At 42.3% G+C, this 23,362-nt stretch overlaps 2 protein-coding genes across 5 annotated transcripts in view; one reads left to right on the forward strand and one right to left on the reverse strand.

The window, feature by feature from the left end:
• LOC126468850 (tyrosyl-DNA phosphodiesterase 2-like) overlaps positions 1–23,362 on the reverse strand; it is a 162,047-nt gene that overhangs the window by 115,805 nt on the left and 22,880 nt on the right. For 2 of the 4 annotated variants that reach the window (XM_050096588.1, XM_050096587.1), the window contains exon 1: positions 4,016–4,988. The exons of the other annotated variants lie outside the window; for them this stretch is intronic. In XM_050096588.1, the coding sequence (XP_049952545.1) occupies positions 4,016–4,036 (21 nt within the window). In that variant the 5' untranslated portion in view covers positions 4,037–4,988. Of the gene's footprint in view, positions 1–4,015; positions 4,989–23,362 lie in introns of those variants that run through there. 4 annotated transcript variants of the gene reach the window in all.
• LOC126468814 (double-stranded RNA-specific editase 1-like) overlaps positions 1–23,362 on the forward strand; it is a 157,343-nt gene that overhangs the window by 62,049 nt on the left and 71,932 nt on the right. The gene's annotated exons all lie outside the window — the stretch shown is intronic.

Here is a 23,362-nt window from a genome sequence, read left to right on the forward strand (position 1 = left end):
TTGCCCTCACTCACGAACAGTACATGGCCAGTAACACTGTCAGCTGCATGTGCTGTTTAATTGTCACTGTCGATATTCAAATGGAAATTTATCTGCAATGCAATCATATATTTAGCGTGGATTCCCCTGTTGTCTCATTGTTGCGTTCCATTTCAAAAGGGTATTCAAATTCCCACCTACCTTGACAGAGCGTCATCGTTTACAATAATAGTTTATCACTCAGGAACATGTTGACAAATTTTGTGCGATACTTTATAATTGTTTGTTTACTAGTAACTTGACTACATTCAGTTGTAGAAAATCTATCGAACCGCTTAAATGTGATCAGTTCTGTGTTCTTTTGGAGGCAATGTCTGACATGTCATGGAGACACAAAGAACTTCTGCAGTGACTGTTTATAAAGCACTTGGAATAAACAGGAGAAATACTTCAGCTACTATGAGACTAGGTAAAAAGAACACTCCTAAACCAGATCTTGTTTCCCGGTTGAATAAGCGCCCTGTACTTGTAATCTGTTGCAAATACATGTTCGTCCTGCACGATCATTTTCTTTCTTGGTCATCTATGTGCTCTCTGTAGCGTTCTTTCTCAAACTACATTTTGGCTTTTTCTTTTAAATCTTGATTATTTTTCGACCGTGACTGCCTCAAGAAATATGTAAACTGCCGCTACCAGTCACAAAATTTGTTAACTAATGTGTTATTTATTTATTTTGCGACATGTTTCGAGGGAATACCTCATCTTCAAGCTATATAGCATTACAAAAACAATTTCACAGTAAGGTCATACAAATGTCAAACAGTCTTTTCAAATGGTTCAAATGGCTCTGAGCACTATGGGACTCAACAAAACAGTCTTTTCATAGACGCTGTGGTTATCCTGTGGAAGAAAAGGAAACCTAGTAAGAGGCGATGTCACTTTGTAAGTTGGACTGGTGTTTTCATGAAAATGTTTTGTAAACATGCAAACATCAGTCCAGCTTACAAAGTGACTTCGCCTCTTACTAGGTTTTCTCTTCTTCCACAGGATAACCACAGCATCTATGAAAAGACTGTTTAACATCTGTATTACCTTATTGTGAAGTAGTTTTTGTAATGCCATATAGCATGAAGATGATGTATTGTCTCGAAATATGTCGCACAATAAATAATAAATTAGTTAACAAATTGTTTGACTGGTAGCGGTATTTAAAAACCTTTATACATTTTAGCTGTTTTCTTCGTGTCCATTTTTCTGAATCTCGAACCAATTCAGCCTGGAATTCACACTGGTCTTTAATTACCTGTATAAGGAACATGTAAAATCAGTAGTAAGTAAGGTAAATAAAATTCTTTCGAAAAACGTTTAATGTCCCTTCGATGACTAGCTCATTAGGGACGATGGAAGACTAACGGTTGTTCGGAGAATTCCAGAAAATAGCAACGCAATTGTTAGCTAAGCAGTATACCTGACCCATTGTAGGGTACTGTTCCATTGTTTGAGTGTGTGGCTCGCCATTGTACCTATAATAAAAAAAGTTTGATGTCCCAGGGAGTGTTTAAGTCTCCCGAAATTTATACGTAGTCTGGAGACAACACAATCTAGTATTTCGCATACAAGAAGAAATTATCATAGACGATGGGTGAATGAAATCATTGACCGAGACGTAAGTAAGGCGTGGGTGGAATTGCCCTCATTGATTTTCAGTACATACGCTGAGAAGGCAATTAAAACTAGATTATAAACTTGAAAACACACGAAATAAAAACAGATTAGCTGTGCAACACATTACGATATATCGGGTGATCAAAAAGTCGTATAAATTTGAAAACTTAATAAACCACGGAATAATGTAGATAGAGGGGTAAAAATTGATACGCATGCTTGGAATGACATGGGGATTTTTTAGAACAAAAAAAAAAGTATTGCTAGACGCATGAAAGGTCTCTTGCGCGCGTCGTTTGGTAATGATCGTGTGCTCAGCCGCCAATTTCGTCATTCTTGGCCTCCCAGGTCCCCAAACCTCAGTCCGTGCGATTATTGGATTTGGGGTACCTGAAGTCGCAAGTGTATCGTGTTCGACCGACATCTCTAGGGATGCTGAAAGACAACATCCGACGCCAATGCCTCACCATAACTCCGGACATGCTTTACAGTGCTGTTCACAACATTATTCCTCGACTACAAATATTGTTGAGGAATGATGGTGGACATATTGAGCATTTCCTGTAAAGAACATCATATTTGCATTGTCTTACTTTGTTAAGCTAATTATTGCTATTCTGATCAGATGAAGCGCCATCTGTCGGACATTTTTTGAACGTTTTAATTTTTTTGGCTCTAATAAAACTCCATGTCATTCCAAGCATTCTATGTCAATTTGTACCTCTATCTACATTATTCCGTGATTTATTCAGTTTTCAAATTTATACTGACTTTTTGATCACCCCGTATATACCTCGCGTTCTGTCTTCCAACACACATTAGAATGTAAGGAGACTCTCCAATGTCACAAGGGCTTGACGCTTCGGATAGAAAGAGAAGCTTATTGAAATTTATGCAATGTCCTTCGTAGAAGAAGATTTCTGTCGAGAGTCGCAAGCTATGGCCCAAAAACGAATCCTTCAAGATAATCTGAAAAAGCGAGTAATACTTTTGTCAAAACAGCAATCGGGTCAGGCAAGATTGCCGGATACACGAAGACAATATTGTTTGGGACTGCTTATAGTGCGCCTTTTTGGTGTTAATATGGAAAAGGAGAAAATGCTGTTTCGATCGCGCAACACGCAACTCGGTAAGTGGCTAGTAAATAAAACATCGGTCAAGTATTGGAGCTCCAGGAGCCGTCGGGTTCGGTTCGGTGAAAATCATGTTTATTAGGCAAATCACGATGCAGTGTCTAGTATGACAGCCAACCCATTTGCAGCATAGTCTTACTGTCGAACTAGCTGAGTTTTGCTGTGGGCAGGAAACTGCACTGAAAGATTCACAGAATTCTCATGCTGACAGTTCTAACACAGCTTAATAAGCACACACTATTTCTTGTGCCGGATGTTGATCCCTTACGCATTTACTTTACTCGAGTTTGTTGTTCCTAAATTTTGGTAATTCATCCCTTGGGATCCAGCAATAAACAAACCGTCTAGAATCAATGGAACAATAGTTTACGTTCAGTATTAGTAATTCACAGTGAAAACAAAATTAGTGGCGAGAGAATGTTTGCTGTGACTATTATGTTAGATTATTGCAGAAACCTTCCTTCTATGTCTTGAGTCATGGTGGACAAGGTTACATAGCACTTACATCAATTATGTTACAGTATATTAAATTATTCCTGAAAATAACTATCATAATTTGTGGTGTCCTCATCTCGTGCCATAATTGTTTTGACACTATAGTCGAATCCGCATGAAGAAGACGGAGAGACATACATGGAAGTCAACAGGAGGGAATTGCCACACCGAAACATCGAGTGGTTCGTTACGGAATTAAAGCCCTAGAGAGAATTAAGCCATCCACTAATCTTTAGCTTTAGTAACTTAAGAAGAACAAATATGATATAAACGTCAAATTACAACAAATTACAGAATGCCATGTAAAGCTGCAGGACAGAATTTTCCTGTCCTATATGAAACAAGTTATTAATTTGGCATTTCGTTCGACTCGCTCAAACACTAATACCATTCAGTGTTAAAAGACGTAACAAGAATCAGCGTGTTCACGAAGGCCTGCATGATTTTATTAATTACAGAATTAGATTTTTAAGAAGGTATATGCATTTCGTGATGACTGAATTTTCGAATTATTGGACGTAGAATGCTTAAGTGAGCAAAAGACTGACAGACGCCCGTTGTTTCATTGTGAGATACGGAGTGCTAGGTTATTTATGATTTGCCCATTTATTTCTAGCATAAAAATATGTAATTAATATTATGTGCGCATTAATCGAGTACAGTGGTAGAACTGGAGAAGCTGAGAATTACTTTGGCAAATATCAAAAATGGAGATGACATAATTTTGTTATGCAGCAACTTACCATTCGTTGTACTTCGTGCATTCCCGACCTACAGCTCGATCAGCCTGTGTGACCTTCAGTCCGACGTCTTGGTTTGGTGTAGCTCTCCACACTAGTGTATCCGGTGCAAGCCTCTTCATCTCTGCCTACATTCATTTGAACCCGCATACCGTACTGAAGCCTTGGCCTCTCTCTACAATATCTACCCCACACTTCCCTGAATTACGAAATAGTAGATTCATTCATGCCTTAGGATGTGTCCTATAAACGGATCTCTTCTGTTATTTATGTTGTGCCATAAATGTGTTATCTCATCATTCGTTGTACGATATACCCATCAAATCTTCGGCATCCTCCCGTAGCACGACATATCAAAGCTTGTGTTCTCTTTTCTCTGAACAGTGTTTGTCATCCACGTTTCACTTCCACTCACAGCCATGAAATTTCTTCGGTGAAGCTCGGGCTGTGAAGACTTGCAAATAAAGGTGTTTACTGCTTTGAGGATGGATGGATCTGGTTCCTCAAACGCCATGATAATGTGTTGTGCGTAGGATGCTTCTTTCTGCTATAACAATCATAATCATGCGGAGTCCAATCCCATTCTCAGCAAGAAAAGAAACCGGTTATAATTCTCTAACTCACACAACTTTTTTCTGGACTTAACAGCTTTGATGATTCTCCAGCCTAATCTTCATTCTCAAACTTTTCCTTCCCTATTTATGAAACAGGGCTTTGTGTGTATTCAAAGCTTCATCGGTTGTTTCTGTCTCCTTACTAACGGAGAGAAGCGGATCACCATTAAATTTTCTTCCTCGTAGTAGGTAGGTGACGAGCAGTCTCTCGTTTGACCTTTCATGGTAATCTTCTAGCCGAATGAATGACGTCGAACTTTTCCATTCTACCATTGTTTAGTGTCACAAGAGTGTCACTTCAATTAAAACGATAATCTTACAAAGCCATACAAACTTGAAACAAACAAAATTACAGCACACAGCTAACGATCATACCGGACAAGAAACTGCCTGAAACTGAAGCATGATGTAAGCGGGAGGCGAGGTAGCCGTGGGTGGGAGGTCAGCGACTGGCGATTGCTGTTGCTACGAGAGCTGTGGGATTGGCTGGAAGCCAGTGCCGTCGCCTCCCCCTACTTTCTTCCTTGTTTTCAACCCTAATAGAATTTGATAATCATTTTTGCTATTATCAATCAGCCTTTGAGTGCAAACTTGGCTCACTACATTTGAAGACAGGTAATTTTTTCCCTCTCTAATGATTGATCCTTGGCTTTGAGCTTATAATCCGGTTACATTGCATGACGAACATTGATGTGTTGTACCTTTCTACTTATATTTAGTGTATGGATATTATATTTTAGGCGACGTATGCTGTAGAAAGCCGGCATTTTCCGGTGATGTCGACGTTGAGGAGTCGTAGAAGTCAGACTGTAATTGGGAGGAAAAATTTCTTTGCACAGTTTAGAGACACTGTTTTGCTCTATTTGTAGTCGGATTTTCGTTACTTTCGGATTAGTCGTTTCATCACCATAATACCAGACGCTGCGATTAAGCTCATCATTTTAACTATTTCCACGAAGAAACCCAGAGTGTAAAGGTTAACTTTCTTTGGTTACATTTTATGTCATTACTAACAAATACTTGTACCGTGTTAGTCAGTTAGAGAGTTTGTAAAGCAAATGCGTTAGTGACTCATACATGCGAGGATGGATTTCGTGATACTGCATTTATCATCATCTGATATCGAACGTGCGCTAAATTAGTCGCAGATCTGTGTGTACGATGTGACTTCAGATGGAAGCGCTACAGTATTTCTTTCCGTCCATGCAGTAACAGAATACTTTCTCTGTTTCATAGATGGATTTCGTGATACCGCATTTATCATCATCTGATATCGAACGTGCGCTAAATCAGTCGCAGATCTGTGTGACGATTTTTCGAGAATGCTCGGCCTGAATGTTTGTTAGATCATCGTGTAAAAATTTGAAGGAAGTAGTTCAAGAACTTGTCGGAATTTTTGGTAATGACTTATAGCCTTTCTCTCTCTCTCTCTCTCTCTCTCTCTCTCTCTCTCTCTCTCTCTCTCTCTCTCTCTCTCTCTCTCTGTGTGTGTGTGTGTGTGTGTGTGTGTGTGTGTGTGTGTGTGTGTGTGTGTGTGTGTGTGCAAAACATATAGCCTATGTCATTCCAGGTTTTTATTAGGCTACTAACCACTCGTGGTAATGTGAGCATTCATCTCAGAATGATAATCCTTACCTCCCTTTTGCCCAGTAAAACGTAAGCCAGCATTTTGCACGAACACAATATCATTTCCAATGGGGTACATTATAATCCTTTTTCCAGAACTGGGCGGTATATTAATTCCTACTTTTCAGCCGTCCCACTCAGAACACTTTGTCTGTGATAAACATTTACATTTTCTGACACACGAATCATTTCTTGTTCCTACCATCGAAACTTTCTGGAATGATCGTACCGCACCATCTCTGACCATTGTAATAAATTGTGTATCCAGCCACTCCAACTCTCATCAGTGCAGCAATATAACAGTCCCTCAATTGTTTAGAAAGTGCCGTGGTTCCCACTAGAAAACGCCTTTTTTTTTCAACCATATTTTCCACAAGCAAAGGTTTTTGTTGAGTTTTTGTATCTGAAGACCAAATTCCGAATATCACGCCTCATAGCAGGAAAATCTTCAACTTCAGTCTTCAACTTGTCCAGTACGGGTGCTGCTGTTGGAAGCTGCTTTCCCACATAGCAGCCGTGAATTTTCCTCCTTATGAGTCCCTCCGTGTGTAAATTCGTCCAATGCTAACTTCTGTCATCTGCCTGACTTCTTTTTTGGTGATAAGAGACGTGAAGTTCCTCTATATTCTCTCGAAATTCGCTTCACTGTACTTTCATTAACATCGACACATTGGACTTTATTGGCTAGGATAAGGAACTGCCACGCCCTGTTCTTTATCGGCCTCGAAGTAAACAGGCGTACTTATCGCAATAAGCTTTCCACAGATACATAAACAGGGTGTATACGACCCGGGACAACCGGGAGATCCGGGAAAAACCCGGGAAATTTATCATCCGGGAAAAAACCGGGAAAAACCCGGGAATTGTTTAGAATTCCGGGAATTTTCCATTGTTTTAGTTTTCAGTTAAATTTTTGTGATTTTGACTGGTAAGAACCAATACTCTAACAAGGGATACTACTGTATCCCGCTAGTGCAGAATAATACAGCAGCAACAAAACATGAACGAGAGAATGGAGAACGAAAATAAAACCTAAGTTGCAAAGGAAATGCGCCGTATACAACAACAGAACAGTGCTCATACAAGCGTCTGCCAACAGCATAGTGTGTCAAAGGCTTTAGGAAGACTATGTAATGCTTTATTACAACAAATTGCCTCCGATGAGGGTAACGTGACAACTGTTTAGATTCGTTTGAGCAGTTGGGGGCGGGCTCTTGCGCATGCGCAGTTGGGTCGCGTATAAGTAGTACCTTCTCCCGCTTCTGGTTGCAGAAGTGTGGCTGGGCGCCACTACTTAATATTGCCCCAGTTTCGAAATATAGTAAATCTGAGGTCGATGCACAGAACAGTCTGAGTTGTGGTGGGGAGGTTGGTCGTCTCCACTTGACCTGTGTTTACGTTCATCGATTTTGTTGTTTCCTCTTCGTTTATTGCTCTCACGTTAAATGATAACAGAACGGATATTTGTGGCCGGGAGCTATCAAATGAATTAAAATACGTTCGCATAATTACGGAAGGCTAAAATATGTTATTAGTTTCAGATTTTATTTCCACCTTTCTGACAGTCAACCATTAATCGCCTTACAGAACAGTGAAGTTATTTTTGCCGGTTTGCCGGAGGGATTAGGCTTTTATTAATCTTTTCTGCTGGGGCAGTCAATTTATTTGAAACGAAGTGTTTAATTTCACACTATTGGCTAGTTTCAACTGCTCGCTGCGTTTCAAGTGCACGTATGGCATTATGCCGTAATAAAGAACCAAACATGAGATAATAGAACGCTGGTACTCCAAGAAAATTTACATATGAATGTACAATTTAAGCCGAATTATGCATTTTAGTATGGTTCACGAAATTCCGATGCTCTTGAAGTATCCTCTTTTGTCTTGTTTCTTTTATGACATAATGTAAGGTCTGTTAATGTTTTAGACGTATGAACATATGGGCTTCCTGCGTCATCGTAACTGCGCAAGCGCGGTGACGCCTGTTATCTGGCGCTCTCTTGCAACTGCTGAAACGAACCTAACAGGTCGCGGGAAAATATTGCGAACGGTGGTTTGAAAAGCGTTACATTCAGAGCAGATTCCGTTATTCAAGATGAACTATGTGCAAGATGTACGATGAATTTCTTAAATCACAAAGCGTTTGACTCTCAATTAAAAATCAACTCTCTGATGACGACCATTTAGAAGAATTTCGAGCCCAGAAGATCAGGCATTTACGTCTTTATTAAAAATTTTACTGGCGCATTTGTGTGATGTATCTTAAAGTGTAACACCCGCAAAAAAGATCAACATTATATGTGGAAGCTTATCTTCTCTTCCAGCTTATTAATCTTAGAGACCAATATTATATGTGAATGCTATGTGTATTAACTTAAGCCATTAACTTTCCTTATTTGTGTGTTCGCACTACTTAAGTGATCTTGCTATTGGCTGACTACGCTGTCATCAGCTGGCGAGATCACGTGACATGAGCTATGACTGGCTTACAAAAGCGCATCGCAATCTCGGTTTCAACGCTTCAGAAAGTGGCATGCGGTGTTTGGTGGAATTCAAATTTATACCTTCGTAATACAAGAACAAGCAGCGTACATGTTGCTGCACATCCAAGATCTTTCAAAGCTTGTTTTTCCCCCCTGAGTGCCGGGAAATTTTACGTCAGTATATAAAACCATAAACATTGAAAGGAGTGATGAGTTTTACAGTGCCGAGGAAGAGTATACTGTCACTTAACATGGAAAAAGTGTATTTTCATCCGGGAGAATGTGTATTTTTAAACATAAAATCCGGGAATTTTTTTTCCTTGTCCACGTATACACCCTGATAAATCATGCATGGTTTCACCCACATACAAGGCAACTAGTTTTGTTAGACATAACACATGACGAAGGGAGCACGACTATTCAAGATTATTTCCAAACTGACTAAAAGCCTCGATTTAAACACTGCAGCAATCAAATGGAAACACTGTTCAGAAGTCCGGCAACACGGCATACACGAGCACGCGGCGCCTTAAGACGCAGAAGCAAATAAATTAAAGATATTATACACTGAAGCGCAAAAAAAAGTATAGGCATGCCTATTCAAATGCAGAGAGATGCAAACAGGCAAAATACGGCTCTGCTGGCGGCAACGCCTATATAAGAAAGTGTCTGGCGCAGTTAGATCGGTTACTGCTACTACAATGGCGGGTTATCAAGAGGGGCCCCAGCCTTTGCAGCATTTTTTCCCTTCCGTGCTGCATATCTATCCTCTCGCTATTCTTTTTCCCCTCCCATGGGGAACGTGTATGGGGTGTTATTGGGAATGTTCTGCATGGTCTGTCACTTACGTAAGAACAATCCATCATTGTTTTTCGCTTCCTTTTCCTTTCTTTATTTATTTCCCTTCTCCCCTTTTTCCTCCACTTCGGCGTCTGAGGTTCCTCCTCTTCCTCCCTGTGCACTCCTGAAGGCCGGCCACCGTGTCTGACGTTTAACTGGTGACTGGATAACGCGTAATTCCCAGCCCCGGGTCGACAGGTAGGGTTCGGACGTACCCCTGGTACAGGCCAGGCCCAGGGAGGGGCGATTGCCTGAGCTACAACCTTCCCAAATTGTCACGTATACGTGAGGTGTGGTATACGTGAGGTGTGGACAATCACCTAAGGCGGGTGCGCCTCCCTTGTGAAGGGGCCCACCAGTTGGAAGGAGCGCGTGCCATCGGAGATGCTGGCAATCATGGGGGATTTCCTCACGTTGAGTCAATCATCTTCACAATCGACGTCTACAAAACGTAAACGTAATGAGGCTAATGATTAAAAGACCCTTCCCACTGCACCACGGTTCCTCGTGGTCTCACCTACTGAAGACGGTCAAATCCGTTTATTATTCAGAAAGGTGCTGATACAATTGCCGGCGCTGTGAAATCCTGCTCTCACTTACAGAACGGCTGTTTGCTTTTGGAGACTAATTCTTATTCTCAAGCACAACTGCTTGGCCGCCTCACCATTCCACGGCTACCCTGTATGTGTCGAGGCCCATAGAACTTTGAATTAATTCTTCCCACATTGTTATTTACACCAGGCTTCTCGACTTTCTAATCGAGGCCGAAATTCACTCTTACCTCTATGAATAGGGTGTCATTGCCGTCCGCCGGATAATGAAAAAGGTATAGTCCTCCTTGGTGCCCACCTGCACTCTTTTTCTCACCTTTGATAGAGTGGTGCTTCCGTCCAAGGTCTAAGCAGGTTATGAAATTATCACAGTCCGGCCGTACATTCCGAACCCGATGCGCTGCTACCAGTGTCATAGATTCTAACACACTAGAACGTCCTGTCGGCACCCAGCCAAATGTGTAGCCTATGGTAAGGATGTGCAAGAGGTCGATTGCCCACCTCCTCCTCCCTTCTGTATCAACTGCAATGACGCCATGCCACCTGCTCTCGGGATTTTCCTGTGTATCTTTATGAGCGGGCTGTCCAAGAGATCCGGGTAAACGAAAAAGTGCCTTACCCAGTTGCTCTCAAGTTACTGGCTTGTCGCAAACCCTGTGTTCTCCTGTCTGGCACTTATAGTTACGTTCTTGTCACCTCTCGCTCCATGAAGGACATGGCCACGCAGACATGCAACCTCAAATTCAGCTCAGAAGTTATGAAATCTCCCGGTGTCAAGGTAGCATCGCCACCCCTGCGTCCAGCTGTGCAACAAGCCATCAAACTCTCGCTTCAAGGGGCGAAGCCACCACCCACACAACCGGTAGGCCAGAAAGGACAGGAGGAGTACTCCCATGGAGACTTCCTACATCCCTCCAGTCAGAAACCACCTGAGTCTTCCTCTAAGCGGAAAGGTTTGAAGAAGTCCACCAAAGGCAAACGGTCTTCTCCTTCGCCAACTTGAAGATCCTCTTAGACAGTGTCGAGAAGTGATACCTGGCCGGCCTCCGTGTCGCCAGTGCGCAACACCAGCCGTTTTTCAGCGTTGGACTCCACAGACCGACAGCAGAGCGGATGAGGCTTGGGTGATACGCTTCTCTTCTCAGAATCGTGAGTACTACAATGCCGCCTTTACTATGAGGGAGCTAGATCATGCTCTCCTTTTATCCCGATCCTTCGCCCCAGGTCCAGGCGCCGTTACATTCAAATGTTGCAACACCTTTCCCTTGCGGGCAAGCACTTTCTGCTTAACACGTACAACCGCATCTGGACAGAGGACACATTTCCTGGACATTGGCGTGAAGCCACCGTCAAACTCATGCCTAAGCCTGGTAAGGACAAAAACCTTCCTTCTAGCTACCGCCCCACCTCTCTTGCCAGCTGCGTTGCAAAGTGATGGGACGTATGAGTATGGTGGCTCGAGTCTCGCATTTTCGTGACGAATGTACAGTGTGGAAGTGCGGCGTTCTGCAGTTGACCATCTCGTCACTTTGTCCGCCCATGTCATGAATGTTTTTCTGCGGAAATCCGAGACTGTGGCCGTGTTTCTCGATTTGTTGGAGAAGGCCTATGACACCTGCTGGAGAACTGGTATCCTCCTTACTCTTTATACGTAGGTCTTCCGTGGCCACCTGCCTGTTTTTTTTTTTCCCCCAGGAAGTTTTAAAAGGACGAGTTTTCAAGATGCGTGCTGGTTCTGCCTTGTCGAATACCTTTATCCACGAAAACGATGCGCCTCAGCGTTCCGTCCTGAGCGTCGTCCTCTTTGCTATCGCCATTAACCCTATAATGGTCTCCCGCCTGGCATCTCCGGCTCCCTTTTTGTTGACGATTTTGCCATCTATTGCAGTTCTCCACGGACCTATTTCACTGAGCGGCGTCTTCAGCGATGTCTTGATAGTCTTTACTCCTGGAGCATCTACAAAGGCTTTCGTCCGCCCGTATGAATTTCTGGCGGTGCAATTGGTTTCTCCCACCATCTTTACATCTTGGGCCTGTTGCCCTTCCGTTCGTTAAAACTACGAAATTCCTGGGGCCCATGCTCGACAGAAAGCCTTCTTGAACCTCCCATGTGTCTTACCTGGCAGCCTGTAGTACGCGGTTCCTCAATGTCTTATGTGTCCTCAATGGTACTTCCTGGGTTGCCCATCGAACCACCCTCCTCCGTTTGTACCGGTCCCTTTTCCGTTGGAAACTCGGCTATGTATACTTCGTTTATGAGTCTGCACGTCCTCTTACGTCGTCTCAAAACTATCCACCGTCGTGGCATCCGTTTCGCCACAGGTGCCTTTTACACCAGCCCGGTTGAGAGTCTGTATGCTGAAGCTGCTGAACTACCATTGCCCTACCGCCGTGACTTTCTTCTCAGCAAGTATGGATGCTGTTTGTCTGTCATGGGTGGCCGCCCATACTATGCCTATGATTCCTTCGATCGCCAGTATGGGATGCGTCCCTCTTCTCTGTTACTTACTGGAATCCGCTTTCGGCGCCTGTTAACTTCATACCACCTGCAACTTTCCCGGGTGGGTGTGAACCCTTCACCACCTTGCGTTCTTGAAGCGGCCCATGTTAACCTTGGCCTTCATTCGCTTTCTAAGGAAGCGAGCCTCGCGCTATCGCCTTCAGTATCACGACCTTCGTATGGAACTTAAGAGATATTACCTTTGTATACAATGATGGCTCTCGGACTTACCGTGGGATCGGGTGTGCCTTCGTCATTGGCACTCGTGTCTTTCGATATCGGGTTCCAGCACACTGCTCAGTAGTTAGTGCCTGCTCAGTATTTAGTGCCGATCTCTTCGCACTGTACCAGGCCACGGAGTACGTCCAGCGACACAGCCTTTTCAATTGCGTCCTCTGCTCAGACTCACTCAGCACCCATCAAAGTCTGTGCGCCCTGTACACCGCCCATCCCTTAGGCAGCGGGTCCAGGGAAACTGTCACTTGCCCATTCTTGGTGTAGCCAGTGTGACGTTTTTGTGGGTTCCTGGTCATGTCGGTCGGCCAGGAAACGAGGCAGCTGACGCTGCAGCCAAGACTTCAATCCTTGTATCTCAGATCTCAGCCCAATAGTTCCTGTTTTCCCTCTGTGATCTCTGTGTTGCCGTCTGTCAAGAGGTGGTGTCGCTTTGGCATCGCCAATGGCCCTCTCTTCACGTGAATACAGTATGGTACAACTTTAATTTGCAACTGGCAATACTATCTCAAGTATTGTTCCATGTTAAAACGGTTACAAAACCAAAAGAAACCGTCGACGCTCTAAAAAAATCTTACATGGTAGTGTAATCTACGGTAATGCCTGTACTGTAAAGTACATCTGTATCTTTGTGAGTGAAAGTTTAATAACTGCATACAGCTTATTGTAGTACTGCACTTACACTCAAATGACTACTTCGTGTTCGGGAGGACGACGGTTCAATCCCGTCTCCGGCCATCCTGATTTAGGTTTTCCGTGATTTCTCTAAATCGTTTCAGGCAAATGCCGGGATGGTTCCTTTGCAAGGGCACGGCCGATTTCCTTCCCAATCCTTCCCTAACCCGAGCTTGCGCTCCGTCTCTAATGACCTCGTTGTCGACGGGACGTTAAAACACTAACCACCACCACCACCACCACCACCACCACCACCACCACTACTTCGTGCAGCAAGAATGCTTGTATGGAGCATTTGTGGTCTCAGTCGGACTCATGAATGTTATATGCTTGATCAGGAAACAGCTAAAGCTATTTAACTAAGTTTTCAAGTTTCGGAACAAATTCACTAGCTGTTTCTCCGGCGGACATCTTGCTGGATTTAATTATATTTCTAATGCCACGTCGTCCATTTCCGTTGTCTCCATCTAGTTTCATACAAAATAAATGCTTTCATACAAAGTAAATAATTGATCCAGATGACTGAGTTCTTTTCTTCTCTGCTCAAACCACAACCCCAAGACATTGTCTAGGATTTCACATTTATGATTGTTCAAAGCCTTGCATATTTTCAATTCTTTCGTATCGTCAATCGACCCTGTATGAATTACGAGAGTTCCCTAATTTTTCTCCACTCTTTTAACAGTTGCTACACCAAACCCTACCTCATTTGCAAAATTCTGAAGAGACTAGCCCTTTATCTGACCTTACCAGTACTTTGTTTCTCTGCTAAAGAGAGCGTCACGTGTATACGTTTAGGTGATGCCCAATTTAGATTTACTCAAAAAAAAAAAAGACTGTTCAAATGACTCTGAGCACTATGCGACTTAACTTCTGAGGTCATGAGTCGCCTATAACTTAGAACTAATTAAACGTAACTAACCTAAGGACATCACATACAGCCTGCCGGAGGCAGGATTCGAACCTGCGACCGTAGCGGCCGCTCGGCTCCAGACTGTAGCGCCTAGAACCGCACGGCCACTCCGGCAGATTTACTCACTTTAATATGTAAGAATATTGTCACTAATTTATAAAACGTGTATGCACACTAAAACACATTAAGAGTGTTGGAAGCAATTTATTTCATTCTAAAACAGATTCTAACCACCGCACTTGATATTTCATACTAAAATTGAACTACAGCACCTATCATCGATCACCTGCCTACTGAACCAGACTGTGAGTCACTGACAAATCCAAACGAACACCAGAAATGGAATGGACGGACTTATCGGTGAGTCAGGCCATCAGAAATCGAATTAGCGAGGTTCTACTGTATTTTAAAACTGTGGAAAGGAAATTTATCTCTTTAATTACGGCTTGACTGTGTCACTTCTCAAAGTTGACACTTGCCAAAAGATGATAGAAAAAGCACGCTCTCCCTTAAACATTAGCCGCGTGTATCTTCCAGTTAACTAAAATGTAATATTCCTATACTCTACAACAGTAATTTCCACGATACCGGCAAACATCTATATTCGTCATGCTATATAACCAGAGTATCAGCTCAGTCAGGGGTCAGTCATTATGAAACGGATAACAGTAGCAGGGAAGAGTTCGTCCAGTATGTTTATCACTGCTGTGTTCTTATTGTTATAGGCAGTCTTCGTGCACCTCATCGGGCGGCTACGATTATGATACAATCTTCAGTCGGTCAGCATTTTATTAGGACAGTGAAGGACATAGTTAATGAAGATAGGGGTAATTGCAGGGTGTATACACGCCGTGACAACGGGGAAAGATCTGGGAATTTTTTCAACCGGAAAAAACCGCGCAATTTTTTTGAATTCCAGGAAGAACTGATACTCTAAAAAGAATTTTACATTTGCCAGCTACTGCAAAATAATACTGCAGCATTAAGACACAAGAGAGAAAAACTCCAACACATTACTTGAAGTAGCCAAGGAAAAATGTTTAACAACGAAACGCAATGCGCACACAAGCGTCCACCGGCAGCAAAACGTATCGAAGGCTTTATGATGAAGGCTATGCAATACTTCGCAACAGCAAACACTCTCTCTCTCTCTCTCTCTGTCAAATTTGTAGTGGAGAGTAGTATCAATGTGACCCGCATTTACGTTTTGTAATTTTGCTGCCGTTTACAGCTCCCCGTCAAATGGGGGGGGGGGGGGGGATACTGTTGCTGTAAGCTATCTGGTGATTTGAAAGACATTCACGTAATTACGGAAGACTAAATTATGTTATTTGTTTCAGTTTTCTGCATTTGTTTTATTTCTACATTGTTGGCAATCAAGCTTTGTAGAACAGTGAAGTTAACTTCTTTCGGTTTTCTAAAGAAATTTGGCTTTTGGTAATCTTTTCTGCAGTGGCAGCCAGTTTTTTGAAACGAAGTATTTCATTCCATCTATTAGCTAGTTCCAACTGTTCGCTGGATTTCAAGTATACTTTTTCGTCTTCTGACACGCCATATTATACCATAATAAAGAACGAAACTTGAGGTAATACAGTAATGGTACTCCACGAACGTTGGCTTTCCGAAAATCACACTGAAGAGCTTTAACAGAATTTTACATATCTGCCTTCCGTGAAACAAAATGTTTTTCGATTAGAAGAAATGTTTAAACATTTGTTTTGTACCTCTGGACTCGACATTATTTCTTACTTTGTGGTGCTGCAGTTTGAAAATGTTATGAAAAGCTTATTCTTCTTAGATCATGTGTATACAAACAACTGGGTGCTTTCAAGAAATTTGTATGCCTTCTTACTAGCTTTTTGCAGTGCTGTGTGCATGTTAACGTAATTGAAGACGCTACATAACAGTGATGTAGAGTACAAATAAAAAAAATCTACCTTACAGTCACTAAATAGTAAAATATTAGGGCACTTTTGAGTTGTAATCTAGTTTTGAAAGAATTATTGTGTCAAAGACTACTTTCTGATTTTGCATTCCTTATTCGTGCATGTTTTTGGTCATGGAAAAAGGGACCGATGGCCTTTGTAGTCTGGTCCATTCAACCCCCACAAACCAACCAACCAAGTGGAAGCTTGAAGATGAAGAAATGCTTCAGGAATGTTCTGAGACTCAGTTTAATTGGGCTCATATCTTCACTTGCAAGTTGTATTTTCCAGAAATCAGGTACAAATATTTCCTGAAGTTTATAAAGCGTTGCTCTAATTTTTTTCTGTTCAGAAAAAATGTATGTGAAATTTTATGTGACTTAACTGCTAAGGTCATCAGTCCCTAAGCTTACACACTACTTAACCTAAATTATCCTAAGGACAAACACACACACACACCCATGCCCGAGGGATGACTCGAACCTCCGCCGGGACCAGCCGCACAGTCCGTGACTGCAGCGCCCTAGACAGCTCGGCTGATCCCGCGCGGCTTTTTTTCTGTAACATGCAATAGTCCATACATATGTAGTAGGCCTCAGCTTAATCGCAGAATCAACTAAATTATGGAAAAATAACATTTTATTAGGAAAAAATTATAAAAATTAAAATGTAAGATGTGATATTTTTATCCTTGTCATATACATAATAGGTGGAAATTAAATGTCTAGTACCTCAGCCATCATGTCGACCATATCCGGTAAAAATTTGGTCTCCTTGAAATGTATAACATTGGATTAAATGGTACCTCAATTTAAGGAAGCATTTTGGGGAAAAAAATGCATAAATTTCTTTGTACTTTTTAATAACCCTAAGCAGGTTCAAAAATATTCAAAATACATCTAATTCGTTTAGAAAGTGTGCTGCATTAGCTGATATTAACAAAAAATCTGTAAAACATGTACATTATAAACAGTGCCTGAAAGAAATAAGTTGATTTTTGCATAATATTGAGCCGAAAAAGTACTCGGTATCCTTAACCTACATCACTGTATATTTGGTTTCAAAAATTCCATCCCGCCGCTGGGGACCTTTCCTTGCAATCGTTACAAGAAGGGTGAGGACACATGAGTTAAACATATAGGCCCGCATCTCGTGGTCGTGCGGTAGCGTTCTCGCTTCCCACGCCCGGGTTCGATTCCCGGCGGGGTCAGGGATTTTCTCTGCCTCGTGATGGCTGGGTGTTGTGTGCTGTCCTTAGGTTAGTTAGGTTTAATTAGTTCTAAGTTCTAGGGGACTGATGACCATAGATGTTAAGTCCCATAGTGCTCAGAGCCATTTGAACCATTTTTTTTAAACATATAGGTCATACGTGTAATAATTTTTCTTTTTATTTTTGCCACCTCAGACACAATGTGCTTCCATTATTGCCATCGATTGTCACTCCCAAACGCCAGTTCAATATGGAATACACAAAATTCATGCCTCGAGACAATTATCCTACCGTGCGGTGATGGCATTGCATAAGTTATATGAAAGTGATGGTATTCTATTTACTTAGTGTTGTTATCTGAATATCATTCGTAACACGCAGTGACCCGTAAACAAAATACACTACACCAGACAAGTTGTCTGTCAGCAGACACTGAAGCTACTCGTACAAAGCTGAGGAAAGTCGCTAGTTAATAGTGATGTATCTGACTTCACATTTAGCAGGATATAAGCAATTTTTATTTTAGAAGAGTATGAAACTGTCAGAAGAGCATAGAAATGTTCGTAGTACCAGAAATATTGTTAATTTTGACGGTCGCAGGTTCGAATCCTGCCTCGGGTATGGATGTGTGTGATGTCCTTAGGTTAGTTAGGTTTAAGTAGTTCTAAGTTCTAGGGGACTAATGACCACAGCAGTTGAGTCCCATAGTGCTCAGAGACATTTTTTGGTATTCCACGCCTGCGTTTCATTACGGAGCAGGAAGTAGCGTCAGCCATTTTCACACTACTTATCAAAGCGTGACAATCGGAGCACAACAGTACAGAGACAGCGGCGGTACACGATTTTCTAAATAAAGACTACATTGCTAAAGTGTCCGCGGCTCGTGGTTTTGCGGTAGCGTTCTCGCTTCCCGCGCACGGGGTCCCGGGTTCGATTTCTCTGCCTCGAGATGACTGGGTGTTGTGTGTCTTTAATCATCATTTCGTCCTCATTCACTCGCAAGTCGCCGTAGTTCGGCGTTAAAGAACATTCGGAGCGGCGGCCGAACAGCCCCGCTAGGGGTCTCCCGGCCACCAATGTCATACGCTCATTATTATTATTATTATTATTATTATTCATTATTGCTAAAGTATGATAAAGAAAAACGCTGACGGCAATATATACATTAAAATATCTTAAAATTACAGTTACCGTAACATAGTAACAACATGACGTACATCAATAGGATCTAATTCCAAGAGCGGAACAACACCGGTGTACGTGTGCTGAGGCTCCTGCCTTTGTTTGTGTAGGTTTATCCTTACCATGAACAAAGTGTAGTACGATAGAACGCGGGTGGCCACAACAAAATGGCGCAAACAGTTGATAAATTGGACTGTCGTTAAGATTATTCCTTTCCTGCAGCAGCGGAAATGCAGCAGCTGTATCACACCGATTCAGATTACATTTTTAGCCGTCTGGTGTGTCGTGACAGCTGTGTTGCCGTAAGCAAGTTTCTGCACGATTTTTCACTTTATCAGTGGGCTGCTTAATTTTGTTTTGGCTCTTCTAGCGGCTTCTTACCGTGACACGGGAATTTCAATGTATACAATGACTGCAGACGTTTACGTGCAAACAAACAAAAAACAAATATTTATGTAACTGTTTTTCCGAGGTGGCGAGTGTAACTTAATGATATGACTACCCCTGTGGTACGTTAAGTAAGATAATTTTATCTTTTCGGTTAAAAATGTAGTAGTGATATCAGAAAATCTTTCTCTATGTGATACGTAAATGAGTACCATAACACACAGCTTTAAAATCATTTCTCTCTCTTTCGTCAAATTAGCGGCTCCAGTTTTTCATAGCCTCATATGTTGCTAGGGTACTGTAAATACAGTGCATCACAAAAGTATTCGACCACCCTCGTTCTTGAATTGTGAAGTTCTCTTCGAACATTTGAGGCCCATGAGAAGCAATTGCCGGTCCGTTCTCTAGTGTGAATATTGTCTGACAATGTACTACAAGCAGATGTCGCTGTATAATATAATTAACTACGTGCAATGTATATTTGCTTTATAAGACACCACAACATGAAGTCACTTTATTATTCGGACACACGTCGTATAGGCGGCGGCGGGCTAGCTGTAGACCGAGCAGGCTCATTCTGTGCTGCGTTTCCGAGTTGTTAACACGCATGGTTCATAGTACGGTGGGGCGGAAGGAATCAATACGCCATTTGAAAAGAGACAACTTGTTATTTTGCATCACGCGAGAGGACGTTCCGAAAGACTGATTGCCGCGTTATTACAAATGATTAAGAGTACTGTATGTGACATTACACGAAGATTCAACAGAGAAGGTAGAATTGAAGATAAACCAAAAACAGGGCGACCAAATAAGCTGAGTAGAAGAGAGGAAACCGGAGTAATAAGAAAAATTGAAACAAATCCAATGTTGTCGGCGACGAACATTGCTGCGCGCAGGAATCTGGTCCCCGGCGAATCCGCCCGGCGGATTTGTGTCGAAGTCCGGTGAACCGGCCGGTCTGTGGATGGTCTTTAGGTGGTTTTCCATCTGCATCGGCGAATGCGGTCTGGTTCCCCTTGTTCCGCCCCAGTTACACTATGTCGGCGATTGCTGCACAAACAAGTTCTCCACGTACGCGTACACCACTATTACTGTACCACACAAACATCGGGGTTACGCTCGTCTGGTGTGAGACGTTCCCTGGGGGGTCCACCGGGGGCCGAACCGCACAATATCGCTGGATTCGGTGTGGGGCGGCGGAGGGGTGAATTGGACTGCGGTAGTCGTCGTGGGGTTGTGGACCACTGCGGCTGCGGCGGGGACGGAGCCTCTCCGTCGTTTCTAGGTCCGCGGTTAACATACAATACAAGCAGGAAGAAGCCTATAATAAATAAGAGGAATAGAAAGAAACGACTGGACTTCGCGAAGCAGCACGTAAATATAAGTGTCAGTTGGTGAGACGAAGTAATTTTTGTCAAATGTCTAGTGCAGATATTCTCCTCAAACGGAAGACCTACGACGTGGAGAAAACCACGTGAAGAATTTCAATCGAAGCATCTGCAACCCACAGTTAAACAGTTTGGTAGAGGGGTCATGTTTGGGGTTCCATGTCGTCATCTTGGGTAGGCGTACTAGCATTCATTGAAGGTACAATGAACAAGCATTAGTATCTGAACATCCTAAAAGAGACCTTACCGAAAAGTGCTACAAGTTTGGCTTTCGAGGACGTTCAAATTGTATCAAGACAAGATCCGAAGCATAAAGCGGATATTGTGAGACTATGGATGCTGTATAATTGCCCTAAAGTTTTGGATTCCTCTCCTCAGAGTCCAGACTTGAACCCAATAGAAAATCTTTGGAGTGAATTGAAGCGAAAAGTACGACAAACGCCAGTGACATCAAAACCAGCTTTAAAGGGACGAATACTGGAAGAATGGCGGCAAATAAGTCCTGATTATACGCTAAAGCTCGTTTACAGTATCCTTAAACGCATGGAACATGTGATTAAGCAAAAAGGACTGCACACAAGATATTAAAATAAACAGGGTTGTGATTGTTATACTTGCCGCCCGAATATTATTTATGTTTAAGTTTGCAAATAAGAAAATGCTGTTCTTTTATTTATTACATAGTCCTATACCATTTTGTGCGGAGACTACTCCTGTAATATGTGATGCTTGTATATAATGAAGTAAAACATAACACTGGTGTCCGAATACTTTTGTGAGTCGCTGTACGTGTCCAGAGCGCACTAGTCGGAAGCTTGGCATTAGATGGCCGGCTCTGCTCCTATGAAATGACCGAACGGCACATGAAACAATTTACTACGTCTCGTGACTACTTGAATACTACGTAAATAAAAACAGCCATAATTCCCCCGATACTCCAGTCAACCAAGGAAAATAAGGAGAAAAAATTTCGTGTAATTGCAAGTTTTTATATCGTGGTAAGACAGTTTTTTTCATGATTTAACCGGAAAACTGCGACTTCTAGCAAATTAGTTTCCCCACAAAATTAAACTACATTAAATTTCGTACAGCAAGGATCCTATTCATTTTTTCTCTATAACTAATAGTATCCGCGTTTGAGGATGGAGAATTCACAAAGTGTTCAAAATTGTTTCGTTGGTATAAAATGTATGTTTATTGTTAAACGAAGTGGTTCAAGAATACGTATTAAATTGTGTACCACAACTAAGTGCACTAGAGCTGTAATAAATTGTGTTCCAGGGTTGTAGCTGGCGGAAGGAGGTAGTGGAGGGTAGATGCGTCAGAAAAGGCAGGTCGCCGGATTGTGGTCAAGCACCTCATTCCTTTGTAGGACTGCGAAAAACTGGAGCGTGAGCTGGCGATCCCCTACTCTCTCTACCGCACTACGTGATACGAAGCAGCTGCAGGGTCTCTCTCAAAGTTATACCAACCGTTCGACAACGTGCCGTATCAGTCGCTGGGTGGCCACCGTTGGGTGGCTTGCGGAGTATCAATGTAGATGTAGATGTGATCTCTCCAGCAGCAATTGGTAGTACCTGATACGCAAATCACACAGTTTCATTACGCAAGTGGACGCATAAAATAGCTGCGTTAGCTCTGTTAGCGACTGTCGATGAAAAGTGGAGGAAACGTGGACTACTCGTCTTTGGCGTGAACACCGAATAATGCTGTACAACAGTGTGACATACATAATAGCAGAAATTATGCATTAATTCATTTGAATTGCTCATTAGCGAAGGGTAATAACGCTTCTAAAATTGAAAATACAGATTTTGACGGTTTCCTTTTTTCGAGACATAGATGTATCAATTGTAATTACAATGTAACGCCGTCATTGCCTTGCTGCTTAAGGGTATAAGAAATCTTCTATCGCCACAATGTTAAATTATCATTGCTATGGGGAGAAAATTTTAAAAAAAAAATGGCTCTGAGCACTATGGGACTTAACTGCAGTGGTCATCAGTCCCCTAGAACTTAGAACTACTTAAACCTAACTAACATAAGGACATCACACACATCCATGCCCGAAGCATGTTTCGAACCTGAGACCGTAGCGGTCGCGCGGTTCCTGACTGTAGCGCCTAGAACCGCTCAGCCACTCCGGCCGGCGAAAATTTTCACTTGAAGGCATTGACATGTTACAACAATACTGAAACAACAGTTTTTCGTCAAAGTACTTACTTAGATTAAAACTGAAGAAACTGCAAAAAGGTGGGAATTTAAGGAGATGGGACCTGGATAAACTGAAAGAACCAGAGGTTGTATAGAGTTTCAGGGAGAGCATAAGGGAACAATTGACAGGAATGGGGGAAAGAAATACAGTAGAAGAAGAAAGGGTAGCTTTGAGGGATGAAGTAGTGAAGGCAGCAGAGGATCAAGTAGGTAAAAAGACGAGGGCTAGTAGAAATCCTCGGGTAACAGAAGAAATATTGAATGAAAATATATAAATTCAGTAAATGAGGCAGGAAAAAAGGAATACAAACGTCTCAAAAATGAGATCGACAGGAAGTGCAAAATGGCTAAGCAGGGATGGCTAGAGGACAAATGTAAGGATGTAGAGGCTTATCTCACCAGGGGTAAGATAGATACTGCCTACAGGAAAATTAAAGAGACCTTTGGAGAAAAGAGAGCCACTTATATGAATCTCAAGAGCTCAGATGGAAACCCAGTTCTAAGCAAAGAAGGGAAAGCAGAAAGGTGGAAGGAATATATAGAGGGTCTATACAGGGGCGAAGTACTTGAGGACAATATTATGGTAATGGAAGAGGATGTAGATGAAG

This window comes from Schistocerca serialis, chromosome 1 (genome assembly GCF_023864345.2).
Source record: "Schistocerca serialis cubense isolate TAMUIC-IGC-003099 chromosome 1, iqSchSeri2.2, whole genome shotgun sequence".
In the NCBI taxonomy this organism is placed as follows: Eukaryota; Metazoa; Arthropoda; class Insecta; order Orthoptera; family Acrididae; genus Schistocerca; species Schistocerca serialis.